This window comes from Malus domestica, chromosome 12 (assembly GCF_042453785.1).
Source record: "Malus domestica chromosome 12, GDT2T_hap1".
NCBI classification, from domain to species: domain Eukaryota; kingdom Viridiplantae; phylum Streptophyta; class Magnoliopsida; order Rosales; family Rosaceae; genus Malus; species Malus domestica.
In genome coordinates, this window is record NC_091672.1 from 9720955 (window position 1) to 9734412 (window position 13458).

At 41.7% G+C, this 13458-nt stretch overlaps 1 protein-coding gene and 1 long non-coding RNA gene across 3 annotated transcripts; one reads left to right on the top strand and one right to left on the bottom strand.

Moving 5' to 3' along the window:
- Window positions 1-303: 303 nt before the first annotated feature.
- Window positions 304-1152, top strand: LOC139190224 (uncharacterized). Of its 2 annotated transcripts, none has more exons than XR_011574306.1 (2): window positions 304-578; window positions 735-1056. It is a non-coding gene; the product is annotated as an uncharacterized lncRNA (long non-coding RNA). The 2 variants fall into 2 exon arrangements; XR_011574307.1 differs by having other exon boundaries at window positions 424-578; window positions 673-1152.
- A 9317-nt stretch (window positions 1153-10469) lies between these two features.
- On the bottom strand, window positions 10470-11207 carry LOC139189806 (uncharacterized). The gene is made up of 2 exons (XM_070809036.1): window positions 10992-11207; window positions 10470-10844 (listed from the first exon to the last, which is right to left on the bottom strand). Exons 1-2 carry the CDS (start codon window positions 11205-11207, stop codon window positions 10470-10472), a joined length of 591 nt encoding a protein of 196 aa, XP_070665137.1.
- Between the last annotated feature and the right edge of the window lie 2251 nt (window positions 11208-13458).

Genomic DNA, 13458 nt, shown 5'->3' on the forward strand with positions numbered 1-13458 from the left:
TAGTAAAAAATAGAAAGAAAAACACGTAAGACTGATTCGAACTTGGGACCTCATAATTACTAGAAAACAACGCACCAGCACCTCTGGTTAACAATCAAACGAAAAATAAGTAAAAAAAGAGAGAAGAAGGCACAGAGAATAGTTCGAACATGGGGCCTCATTGTTATTGAGGAATAACGGAACCAGCGCCTCTAGCTGACCTACTTGATAAATTAACCAATTCGTATTTATTGTTTTAATTTTTTTTTTTAATTTACATGCTTACAAAAACATATATGAATTCACTACCCTAATAATTTTGCTGCCCCTGATTTTTTGAGGCCCCGAATGGTCGCCTGCACTGGGCTGGGGCCGGCCCTGTCTCTTGTCCTTGCCTGAAAACTGAGTGCCGATAAAGTGTAGTATTCTTGACAGTTTTGCTAGAGCTTTTCGTTTCACAATTTCCACAATTATGTGAACGTATCAAAAACATTATTGCTTATTTTGGGTGTTAGGTTGATCTAGTTAGACTATGGCAGAATCTCATCGATCGATTGTGTATGGGTACTTGGAGTATTTACATTGTCATAACAGAAAAGGTACCCTCTATGAATGCTCAATTTATATGCGGATTAACCAAAATCTCTGCATCAGTTTACTTATTACTATTTTTTTTTTAATTTTTATCTCCAGATCTTTTACTTTTTCCTTCTGAGGAGTTCTATTCTTTGATCAGAGCATAAATTCCATATTAGGTTACAGGCCTTGGGATTTCTGTGCAATGAAGAAAGCTGATCTGGGGATATAGTTTGGGAGAGGCTTACACTGTGAATCGGAGGTAACGCAGTTGGCTTGTGAGTTGTGAACATGGGGTCGTTGGCAAAGAAAGAAGCAACTACCTTATAGGATGAAAGGTTTTTAGTAATGAACATGCAGATGAACAGTATCCGCTGAAAATGATTCGCTTTTTGATAAGGTAGTCATGATCTTATTGAAAATACTGTTTGAAAGATAGAGTTATCTAGACTTTGACGGAACAAGTATCGGTTGCATAAAATAGTGGAGTGATTTGGCCACATCCCATGGCATGATGCTGCCTTGAAGATTGCGTAGTAACGAACCTACAAAACATTCGACTTTCACTCGTATATAAACTTTTGATTACGAGTTCAATTTTATTTCTTCCAATGCTTATGAGAAAGCAAAAACCTTTTTCTATTAATTAATTGTTTTTAAATTAATCAATTAAGTTGTCTTTGTTTTTGGATTTGGGCTAGTTGTTGCTTTCTATGAGGCCTTTGTTTTGAAATGTTGGTTGGCTGGCTGGTCCTTGTCTGTATTCTTGATGGGCTCATAGAAGGAACAAAAATTCATAAATTGGGGACATAATTGATATTATGAGAAAAGAGGTTTTAACTGACATTAATTGTCAAACACAATTTCGATTTCGTCAACAAAATCGGAGCTGGTCAATTGGCGTTGTCCTTGTTTCTGATTCACATCAATGTGACTGAAATTTAGCACACTGCATACATTTTGGAGGCATGGTGTTGCTGGGCCTTTGGCTACATATGCAAGCTTGGCTAGATTGGCGATTGAGGATGTACCTCCACCAGAAAATTTTTCCCAGCCAAGGTTCAAGTCATTTCGCGGTGATTTTGATCCTGACTACGACGTCATGCATTACCGGAATGCAATGGTGCTACACAGCAACAACGATGCGTGGATGTGCATGATGTTCTCATCTACTCTTGAGGGACTTGCAATGAGATGGTATTCAGAGCTGCTAGCTAAGTCTATTGACTATTTTGAAAGTTTGGTCGGCATGTTCACAAACACCTATTCGTTTTGCCGACACATTTGCAAGCACCATGAGGCCATGTTTTGGATGGTCCCTCAGTCTAAGGATGAAAGCCTCATAACCTACTTGAAGTGCTTCCAAGCAGAATTGGTGGAGATGGAGAAACCTGATGACAAGTTAGCCACGATGGTGTTCAAAGGGTGTTCAAACAAGGGTTGTATGTTCATTCACCTCTTTCTCAGAAACTGAACAAAAGAAAGTATGATTACGCCACTTTGGCTGAGTGCTTTGATATTGCGGATAATCTAACTAACTGGAATGAAAAGAGCATGGGAATGATTGTCAAATCAGATTACTCTAGAAAGATTGATAGAAGAAGGGCCAACAGAGACACTCCCTATCCCTCTCCACGACACGTTGCTATTGGGGGTGCAGTGACAAATAGTCCCATTAAAACGAAAATAGTATATCGCTTTAAACACCGTAATTAACAACATCCTCCATAACATAAAGGACAAACCATTCATCAGGCACCTAAAGCTGCTACGGGAGAACTTAGCAAAGAAGAATCCAAACGAATATTGCTATTTCCACAAGAGTACTGGCCATGCCCTCAGAAGTTGTCGAGTGCTGAAAGACTGCATTGAAAAGCTCTTAGATCAGGGGCACTGTTGGGAATTCGTCAGAGACAAAAGTAAGGAAAGAAGGCTCAGTTAAACCCAGAGACATGAATCGATTTGACAAACACACTAGTGATGAAGACCGACGACATACAAAAAAATCATACCCTTAACATGAATTGCATCCATGGAGAGTGAAATACTCAAAAGGACGGAGAAACAACAAGAAAAGTCGCAAGAAACCCAATACCGATCACCCTGAGATAGATCCATCGTGAACGCCTCCAAATCAGTAAAAAAGAAGTTAATCCAAACTACAAGCGGTTTGATTCCCTTCTCGGGATATGTAGGTAGTCCAACCTGGACTCAATCGTAATGTCGTCGTCTGCGCAAAGACAAGTCCATGGATAACTCATCTCCCAACGCCCCATTATACGCTTATCATCAAAAGTGATTCCTAATGTAATTTTTACACCATATCATCTTATTCTTAGAACTACACCAGTGGTTTGATTCACTGTCCTGGATATATGTGGGCAATCTTTTTCGAATTCAATAAAAAAAAAATCACACCCCCTTTTCAATTAATCCTATTTTTATTATGAATAAAAGAAACTTTGATTTTCAAACATTTTTTCTTTCTTTCTTTCTTGGGTGATGCAGGGAATACCGTATTGACACAAACGCAAGTCTAAAAATTCAAAGCAACACTGTCAGATGAGTCTCTTTTAGCCCAATCCTCTTGAAGGGTTAGCGATTTTGAAGACTCAAACCGTAACAAGTGCGGCAATGATTGGTGGACTACGGGCACATACACATGGCGCCCTGACACGGAAGTCCAATGGACCATCCGACCTTCGAAAAGTTTAACAACTAGCAAAGTTGTGGGTTATAACATTCAAACCCCGACTCTACGCCATTCGAGGGAATAGTCGAAAGGGGATCCGGAAATCATCTGAAGGTGGCTCTGAACTCCGACTACTTTTATCCCGGACCAACATACGAAGTCAAGTATGCTGCAACATCATATGTTAACAGGTCTGAAGGGGGCATCCAGACTAAGCAATCCTCAAGAGGAATTTTATTGCAATGGAGCTCCGAAATGCGGAAGTGCTTTGGCCAAGTCAACCAAGGTGGTTTGATCGGAAATGCTCAAGTCCAATAAATAGGGTTCAAAGTGTTTTCCACCCATATGTAGGCTACCAGGTCTCCAAAGAACATTCATTTAAGATTCACTGGAGATAACCAAGCAATACGAGTTAAGAAAAATATGATCTCTTAACTTCATGTTGCAAAATCTAATGACCCTTCGACGGGGATTAAAGAGACCAAGTAGCTGGAGGCCATTCCTAACTTCGAATCATAACTTGCCTTGGTCTGGCAACTACAAGAGGGTAAGAGCAGAGCAAAAGGTTATCCCTATTTGAATACCTGGTACGAGAGTAAGGTGATACTCCGGATATCGCGATGGAGCCCTTTATGGATACTAAGTTTAGGAGGTGATGTTAGAACTTATACCCTGATATGCTAGTAAGAAACTCAAACAACCAGCAATGGTGATTTTTGGATTATATGGGAGCTAAAGGAAATGAAGATGAAGAACCAAAAAATGCAGAGAGAATAGGACTCTAGCTGTTAGATCATTTCATTCCTTCACACACTGAGCATGTGAGCTCAGTCATTACAGAAAAAAAAACTATGAGAGGAGAGAGAGCTAACAACAATCCTATTCAATCTTAACCCTTCATCATAGCTAGCTTATGAGCTAATGACAAATGTACATTCACCCAACTTCTAAGCTAATAAAAGTGTGGATGCATATTTCTTCCTCCTTATTCTTGGACAAAATTGCACTTACAAAACAAATAACACCTTAGGTCAAGGCCAAAAGCCTCACGCGACCATGATGAATGTTGGGGGGGGGGCTTTGGCTGAAGAACCTTCGATGCCAAAGTTAGAATTTTGAAGGAAAAATGTTCGGAGAATTTTTGAGTGTTTAGCAAGAGTGAAAACTTAACTTTTTAGAGAAAATGAGGTAGAATATATAAGGCATGGCCAGCCCCCTTGGGAGAGAAGGTGACTAGCCTTTTGTGTATTTGTTTGGGTGTAATTGGCCATTAATAGATTAATTAGGTAATAAATCCATTAATTAGCCAATTAACATAATTTAAAAGGAATGTTTTGGAGGTTAGCTTGTGGAGAAGATTTGATGAGGATGGATGGAATAGGTTTTGAATGTTACCTATTTTGGGCACTTTTAACTTGGTTGATGGATGATTGCCCGTTGCTCGTGTGTAGGAATCCCGATACTCCTCAAGGGTATTTTTGCCCTTTTCTTATCCAAAAATCTACGTGCCGCCTTGTGATTATTTTTGGCTCCACAAATGCCCCCACACCTGTTGGGCTACTTGCAGAAAAGGGCAACATGTGTAGAGATTTCCTTGCTTTAGGAAACTTAGGACTGCTTCCTATTTTGATGTAGATTCTCTCTTTAATAAGAAATTAGATCCTTTTAGGAAAGGGAAATAAATTTCTCTCAAATCCTATTTAAGTCCACCTTAAGTGAATTATAAAATTAACTTTAGGGAGCAATTTATTCTACCCTACAAGAGAGAGAGAGAGAGAGCTTAGAGGATATTTGTTCCCCCTCCTCTAGCAATCTTCTACATCTTGCCCGTGCAAAGGATCGTCTTTCACTGCTTGCTTCGTCTTCTTGTTGCTTCTAGGTAAGAAAAAATTAATTTTCTTGTCTTCATAATTTTTTTGGAAGCCTCGGGGCTTGAAATTGGGCTCAACGAGGGTCGAGGATTTGTGAAAGAGGACTTGGGGTGGTTGCTGAAGGAAATTTTGTGAAAAACATGTTCATTTAAGCAACATCTATAGCATGCAATTAACAATTAAAAGGCGGAACCATGCTTGTATGCACTTAAAAATAAAACATTAACCATGAAATTCAAAGCCTAGTAGATTGGTGAACCTTGACTCAACTTAAAACAACATTTGTTAGTTGAGAAATTATACCTTTGTAGATTCCTCTTTGCATAAGCAAAGGCTAATCACCCAAAGAGAGGGCCTTCATTCCTTGCATCTTAGATCTATGAATTTGGATGGATGAAATGGTTCTCCAAGTTCCCAAAATTGAAAACCTCTAAAGGGGCGTTTGTTTGCCCTCACTAAGTGGGACTGGACTGGATTGGACTAGCTGTTAGTCCAATACTGTGTTTGTTCCATGCTAGGACTAACATTAATGAGACTAAAGGGGACTATCATGGACAAAACCCTTCACTAAGAGGTCTTAGCGAGACCCCCCAATAACCATGGGACTAGCTAAGACTATCCTCTCTCGTCCTCGTCATGCTCAACAACCACTCCCGATAGACTACTCGTCATCTCCGGTCACCTAGATCATAATAAAATATTAATAATTTATATATTAAATAATATAATATTAGAATTTGTTATTATCCAGCTTCTTAGTCCAACACTGCACCAAACGCTTCACTAAGTTAGTCCAGCTTAGTCTAGTTTAAGCCAGTCCAGCTTAGTCATTGAAGCTAGTCCAGTCCGAGATAGTCCGGCGCAACAAACGCCCCCTAAGTCTCTTTACCAAGGTTAGATTGGAGAAGAAATGAGTGACCTTGGAGTAGTAGGATTGCTAGCTAAACCCTCCAAGGAGGCCGGCCTCTTTAGAGAGAAAGGAGAGCTTTGTGTTCTCTCCAATTTTCTCAAAAGAAACCCTAAATGAATTTTGGCTATAAAGTCATATTTATACCTTAATTCATTGGAGTGGCAAACTTGTAAATAAGTCCAAAACTCACTCCATCTCTAAATGGCCGGCCTTAGGGTATTATTGGGTTAATTGGGCCTTTGTGAATCATTATTCATTAAGTTGTCATACAACTTAATTCAATGGGCTTGACGTTCGAAGCCCATTGGGCCTTAAGGTCCAAAACTATCCCGTGGTCTTTAACGAACTTATTCGTTTGATTAATTAACATATTAATTAATCCTTGCCATAAATAATTAAACCATTTAATTATTCTTACTCATCTCCATTGTTTCTTCAATCTCCACCTTACACGGTGTACGATCCATTAGGTTCCTTTTAGCGAGGCAGTGGGCGATTAAAACCATTTCAAATCGATTGTGAATTGAAACTTACTTTCAATTCTCCCTTTAGTGATTATACACGTTTAGGGCTTCCACAAACCATGAGTGACACCTAGCAGCATATCATGGTTACCCAAGCTAATCAGAAGAGGTGGAGAACCTATTCAGTTTAGGATTACAAATGCAATACGGTCTTTCTCTAATACAATACTCTTAACCACATTGTTTGGTTTGATAGTTTATTCATGTCTACTATCCAATGTAATTCGTGTGCTTATATGATTACCTTGAATGTGATTTGGAACGACTTCCTAAATCTCATTCATACTCTGGCCAGAGATTCTTAATCATATCATAGAGTATTCTCCCCCAAACGGTTTGAAGGTTAGAGATCCCTTGTTGCACATTCACTTGCCTCCATGGCTAAGTGGCTTAACCCCGACGATGCCGTGGACACCCTCCTGATGGAGTGACTTTGACATAATCAAAGATCAAGAAATTAACCACAAGACAACTATGATGCCTCAGGTCAAAGGACTACTTTGCATTATTCCAACCATGAGTTCTCATGTGACATGAGTATGAGAACTCCTTGTTGATCGTGTTCAGTGGACTCATTCATTATTGAGCACCTACATGCTTGTCTTGATGTCACACACACCAATGATTCGAGACTAGTCATTCTCCCTGAGAGAAAACACATCACATACTGATCTTAACGGACTGTCAATGCCCAATTGGCAATCCTATTATCAGGAACGTTTAGGATGTGTCTACGAAAGAATGGTCTCATGAATCTAACTTCTTTAGATCGCATTCTCCCAATCACATATTCCTTGGACTTATCGTTTAAGCGTATAACATTTATATGAGACGGCTCAAACAATAATCTTTGCCTTTGATATTAAACTAGATTAGTTTAACATGTGAAATGTCCGTAAAGTATCATCATATGATTGGTTTTAGGGCACATTTCCAACAGTTGCGGCACTATTGCCACATGTGGTGAAAAAGTATAGGCCAAGCTGTGAGGCCTGGCTTGGGCGCTAGGTTCTTGCGGCTTTAGGCTTCCCTCACCTTTCATCATTTTTTGTTGTTGTTGGGCATGGGCCTACACCTGATATAGGAGGAAAGGAGAAAGGCCAAAGGCTTGACCTGCTTGAAATTTGGGCTAAGAGCTGTTTTTTTTTTTTTTTTAACAACCCTCTAACGAATCCCTCTTGTGTCTTTGTAGAATTTTTCAAGCATGTCTTCCCCGAGCCACAAGAATGATGATGGTGTGTCGCCTTTGTATCGTCAAGGCGGGTCTTTGAGCAAGGTTGGTTACTTTAAGGCTGCTCACTTCAAGATTAGCTTCGATGACTTGTTTAGAAATTTTCTCAAGGCATATTGGCACGCAATTCTGTCGAGAGTACGTGTGAAGTGTGTTAAAGATGGTAGCAGTCATGAGCCATGTGATGGGGCTTGGAGAGCCATCAAGTTCCACCCGTACTATTTTATGTTGGGGTTTACTTTTCCTATGTCGCGTTTCTTCCAAGAAATGCTATGCTCCATGAGATGTTCTCCAAACGCGACCCGTATGATGGTGGGATTCCACAATCTAAGCCAATTCTTTGACTTAGATCTAACCGTCAACGAATTTTGGTACTTCTTTGACATAGGTCACATTGATAGAGGTTGGGCAGCTGCAATCTCGCCATAGGCTTTTTGATAACTCGAGCAAGGGAGATCATGACTGGGACAATGAGACTTTGGAGATAAGTGGAGAATGGGAATCTGATTCTTCCCCCAAGTTGCGTGTACCAACAATCTTCATATCTGGTAAGTGGGCTGCTTAATCTTCTCGGCTGCTTTGTTTTAGTGCTAAGTTGCTTTTCAATTTTCTGATTGTCTTCCGCTGCTTTTGTAGATTCGAACTTCGGCTCCACTCTTAAGACTTCTTCGGACATGAAGAAAGAAAGTGCATGTTGCTTTGGGTATCCATTCTGAGTACCATGAATGACGCTAGTTGCTTAGTCTTCTTCGTAGGGAAAAATGTGGGCTGCCCTCAAGAGAAAAGATAAAATGAATCAAGGATGAGGCGTTGGCTTGTCTTATCAATGTGGTGAAGCTTACTACAAATAAAGGTGGGAAAAAGAGGTCTTCCCCACCTGCCTAAGAGACGCATGTTAAGAAAAAACCGAAGACTTCTTCCGCTGCTCGTGAGGATTCACTGGCTGCTTCCGAGCTTGTGATTAACTTAACTTCCTCCAAAGGTGAGAAAAAGAAGGTTGCTAGATCTGTGCTGGTGGCACTTTCTGTTCCAAAGGTTGCTAGCTTAATTCCTGAAAAGATTGCCTGGCGTAGAAGTTTCTCTGTGGCTTCAATGGCATAGGTTGCGCCAAAGCGTCCGTTTAGGGCTAAGTCTAGTTCACATTTGGAGAAGCTTGCTACCATGAAGACTGACAAGGTGCCCCTGCCTGCTAAAGTGGCACTAAAATTTGTTCCCTTTGTTGCTGAGGCCGACTCGTCTACTGAAAGGAAACTGCTTGTGCAAGCAGTCGTGAAAAATCCACCAAGTCTGTTTCTAGGAAAGCAGCTGAGATTTGCGATCTTTTGGAGCCAGACCTGCTCGAGGACGTGGACGTATGTGCCAAGTTTGTTGATGACGTCAAAGGATTTGTTGGGCCAAGTTCTTTTGAGAAGCATACGATCGAGTATAAGAGGACTGCTCTGCTGGCCATGTTGCAGAGAACGACGATTCTGGCAGCTGATTCAATACTTCTTGATTAAGAAGATACCAAGGCTGCTAAGGTGGTGGCAAGAGTTGTGGTAGCCGAAGCTTACTCCTCGACCGAGAAAGTCAAGAAATTGGAATCTGAACTTGTTGCTTTGAAGGGGTCTAATATCTTTGCCCCCACTTTTCTGCAGCTTGAAACTGCTCACCAGGAGATCGTGGATTTGCAGACTAGGCTTGACGCGATCCAAGTAAAATATGAAAGTGTAAAGAAGGAGATCAAGTGTTACATACCTCAAATTCAAGATCTTGAGCGCGCTATCTCTGAATTTTGTTCAACTGCTTATGCAAAGGATGAAGAATTGATTGCTGCTTACAACCAAGTGATTCATTTCAAGAAAGTTGTTGATAGGCTTGAGCCTCAAGTGTTGGAACTCTAAGGTGCTTTGAAGATCATTGACAATCTGAAGAAGGAAGTGGATGAGCTGTAGTGGGTTTGTGCTTGCCTGCTCGAGGATAATAAGCAGTTGAAGAGTGAGAAGGCTGGGTTCAAGGCTTTGCTTACTCAGAGTCAAGCTGATTTCTAGAAGTTGGGTTATGTAGATCATCTATTTGGGCTGCTGTTTAACTTTGAGTTTTCTAGTAAAGACTTTGAGTCATTCTCTATTTCTCTGGAAGACTTGTTTGCCTTTACTTTTGTGTATTCTATTGATGAAGTAGTTGGAGAGGTTAGTGCCCAGGCTAGGGCAACTGAGGGTAAAGCGTCAGATGGTGCTGTTGCTGAAGGTGTGGTGACCGAATAGTTGTGGAATGTCCAAGCTGTTGAAGAGTAGTCTTCTAGGTAGCCTTTAAGATTTTCTTTGTTTTTCCTTGTTGCTTTTGCTTGAACTTCTTCGATCTTTGCTAGTTGTTTATCAATTTTGCTACAAAAATTAATAAACATGTTTCCTTCACTTTGGAGAGCATGGTTAGTCCCTCGGGGGGTGTAATTCTTGTGATGAGTCCCTATAAAGGGTGCGGCCTTCTTTTGAAGTGCAGGAGAGATAAATTGTTGTAAACATGTAATCAAACCAAGTGGTAAATTACTTCTGAATTCCTCATTGTGTAACTTAGCTGTAAAAGACTGCATAACAACTGGATTGTCCTCGACTTGTGAGGTGGTGCCCATTGAGCTGCTCGAGTCTTCAGGTCTTGATATAATGGGCGGTCACACATGGTACTTCCTCAGGTTGTAGGCGTTCCATTACTTTTTGATCTTTTTGCTGATCTTGTACGAACCTTGCCAGATAAGATCCATCTTTTTGGAGCCTTCTCTGCGGGCAGTGATGAAGGCCTTTCTTAGGACTAGATCTCTGGGTTGGAATTGCTGGTTCTTGGCCCTTTTGTTGTAGTTGGAGATGATCTGTTGCTGGTAGGCTGTGATACGGATGATGGTTTGCTCGCGCTTCTCCTCTACCAGGTCTAAGCTTATGGCTATCTCTTTACTGTTCTGCTCAATGCTTAGTAGTTGAGTGATGATGCTTGGCACAATGATGTTAGGAGGAATGATTGCTTCCGAACCAAATGCCAAAGAGAAATGAGTCTCACCGATTACTCGTCTTTTCATGGTGCGATATGCCTATAGACATTCGAGGAGTTCGTCTAGCCATTTTCCCTTCTTTTCGGTGAGGGATTTCTTAAGGCAGTCGATGATCGTCTTGTTGGATGCTTCGACTTGCCCATTGCCTTGAGGATATCTCAGAGTGGACATGTGCTGCTACCATACTTTTTGAAAAACTTCGCCAAATTTTTTACCCACAACTTGTTGGCTGTTGTCGGTGACGATGGACTTAGGAATGCCAAATCGGTAAATGATGTTCCTCCATATGAAGCGCTCTATGTCCGTCTGAGTTGTGGTCGTCACGGGCTCTGCTTCTACCCATTTGGTGAAGTAGTCGGTTACCACGATCATCATGCCTCTGCCCCCAGTAGCAGGCGACATAGGTCCTACTAAGTCGATTACCCATTGCATGAACAGCCAAGGACTCGTCTATGGGTGTAGCTTGCTGGCAGGCAATGTTGGTACCGACTTGTAGCGTTTGCAATAGTCATACTTTTGTACTAACTCCTTAGCATCTTGGTGTATGGTAGGTCAATAGTAGCCTACGTTAAAAGCCTTCTGTGCTAAAGATCGACCTCCGGAGTGATTTCCACAAATGGCTTTGTGGATTGAGCTTAGAACCTTCAAGTCATCGGGAGGTGCTAAGCAGCGGAGATGTGGTCCGGTGTAGGATCTTCGGATGAGAATGTCGTTCCAAATGTAGTAGCCTGCTGCCTTGATTTAGAGTTTCCTAGACTCCAGTCTTTCCAAGGGGAATGTGTCGTTAACCAGGTAGTCTATAATAGAACTTTGCCAGTTAGGAGTTACTTTAACCTGTGACACTTCGGCTATCGGCTCTATCTTTATGCTTGGCTTGTCTAGATATTCCACCAAAATAGAGCATTTGAGTTGGTTGAGGGCAGAGCCTAGGCTAGCTAGCACATCTGCGTTGGCATTGTCTGCCTGCGAAACTTGAGTAAAAGTGTAAGTCTGAAATGCCTCAAGCTACTTGCGTACCTTCTCTAGGTATTGCCTCATCCTTGGATGTTTTGCCATGTACTCCCCAGTAGTTTGGTTGGTGATTAGTTGGGAATCGAAATGAATTGCAGGCTTCTTCACCGCCAAGTCTTTTGCCATTCGGAGGCCTACCAGTAGGGCCTCGTACTCTGCTTCATTGTTGGATGCTTTGAAGCCTAGAGTGATTACCTACTCGAGCATTTGAGCCGTCTGGGATGACAAAGACAACGCCTGCTTCTGAGCTTTTGTAGTTGGATGCGCCGTCGACATGCAAATGCCATAAATCTCCGTCAGGGGGAGCAGACGGCTAAGGTGCGCTCGGCTACTTCTGGGGCGTTACTGGGCTGATCTATTACGTCGCCTAGGCTAAGTGCGAATTCTGCTATGAAGTCCGCTAAGGCTTGGGCCTTTATCGCCGTATGGGGTAGAAAAACTAAACCGTATTGGCCAAGTTCCAACGCCCACTTCATCACTCGTTGAGAAGCGTCTGGACCATGTAAGATTGATCGTAGAGGATACTGAGTAGTGATGATGACTGTGTGAGCTTGAAAGTATGGTCTGAGCTTCCAAGCCGTAACAATTTGCGCCAAAATTAATTTTTCGATCTTTGGATATCTTGTTTCCTCATCGAGAAGAACTTTAGAAGTGTAGAATATAGGCAATTGGGCCTCCAGCTCTTCTCGTATGAGGGCAGAGCTCACTGCTACTTCGGAGACTGCTAGGTGGATGTATAAATCCTCCGCTGCTTCCGGCTTGGATAATAAGGAGGTGATGTGAGATATTTCTTCAGGTCTTGGAAGGTTTTTTTGCACTTTTCATCCCATTTGTTACATTGTGCCCTCTTGATAGCCTTGAAAAAGGGCTTGCATCGATAGGTGGACCGCGAGAGAAAGCTGTTGAAGGCAGCTGCTCGTCCGGTCAAGCTTTGGATCTCTTTCAAGATAGTTGGAGACTTTATCTCTAAGATCTCTTGGATTTGCTTGAGATGTGCTTTAATTCCTGGTTGGGTTACTAAGTACCCTAAAAATTGACCTGAAGATACTCCAAATGTGCATTTGGTGAGGTTAAGCTTCATCTTGTACTTTTTGAGGATGTTGAAAGTTTCCGCCAAGTTGCGGATGTGGTCTGACCATTACTTGCCCTTTACCATGATGTCATTGACATAGACCTCCATGGTTACCCCAATTTTCTTTTTAAACATCATGTTTACTAACTTTTGGTAAATGGCTCAAGAGTTTTTAAGGCCGAAAGGCATGACCTTATAGCAGTAAGTGCCTCTCTCGATCACGAACGCGGTTTTCTCTTTGTCGGGCTCGTACATAGCTATTTAGCTGTAGCAAGAGTATGTGTTCGAGAAGCTGAGTAGCTGGTTCCTAGAAGTTGAATCTACCAATAGATCGATCCGAGGGACAAGATAAGGATCTTTTGGGCATGCTTTGTTGAGGTTGGTGTAATAAATGCAAACCTTCTATTTGCCCTTCTCTTTCGTCATGACTAGCAAGATGTTGGCAAGCCATAGGGGTTGACATGCAGCTTGTGGCAAGCCACCTTGGGGTTGATGTCGGGCATGTTGGATGGTGACCATGCAAAAACGTCTCGGCTTTCTCTAAGGAAAGCCGTGAGTTCTTCCTTCTTG

What these genes read in the sequence shown, in the direction of transcription:
- LOC139189806 (XM_070809036.1), bottom strand. Translation starts at nt 11,207, where the DNA reads ATGTCGCCTGCTACTGGGGGCAGAGGCATGATGATCGTGGTAACCGAC. An exon ending in TTGGCGAAGTTTTTCAAAAA is followed by an intron (nt 10,845 to 10,991) that starts GTATGGTAGCAG and finishes GAATGTCTATAG; the next exon opens with GCATATCGCACCATGAAAAG.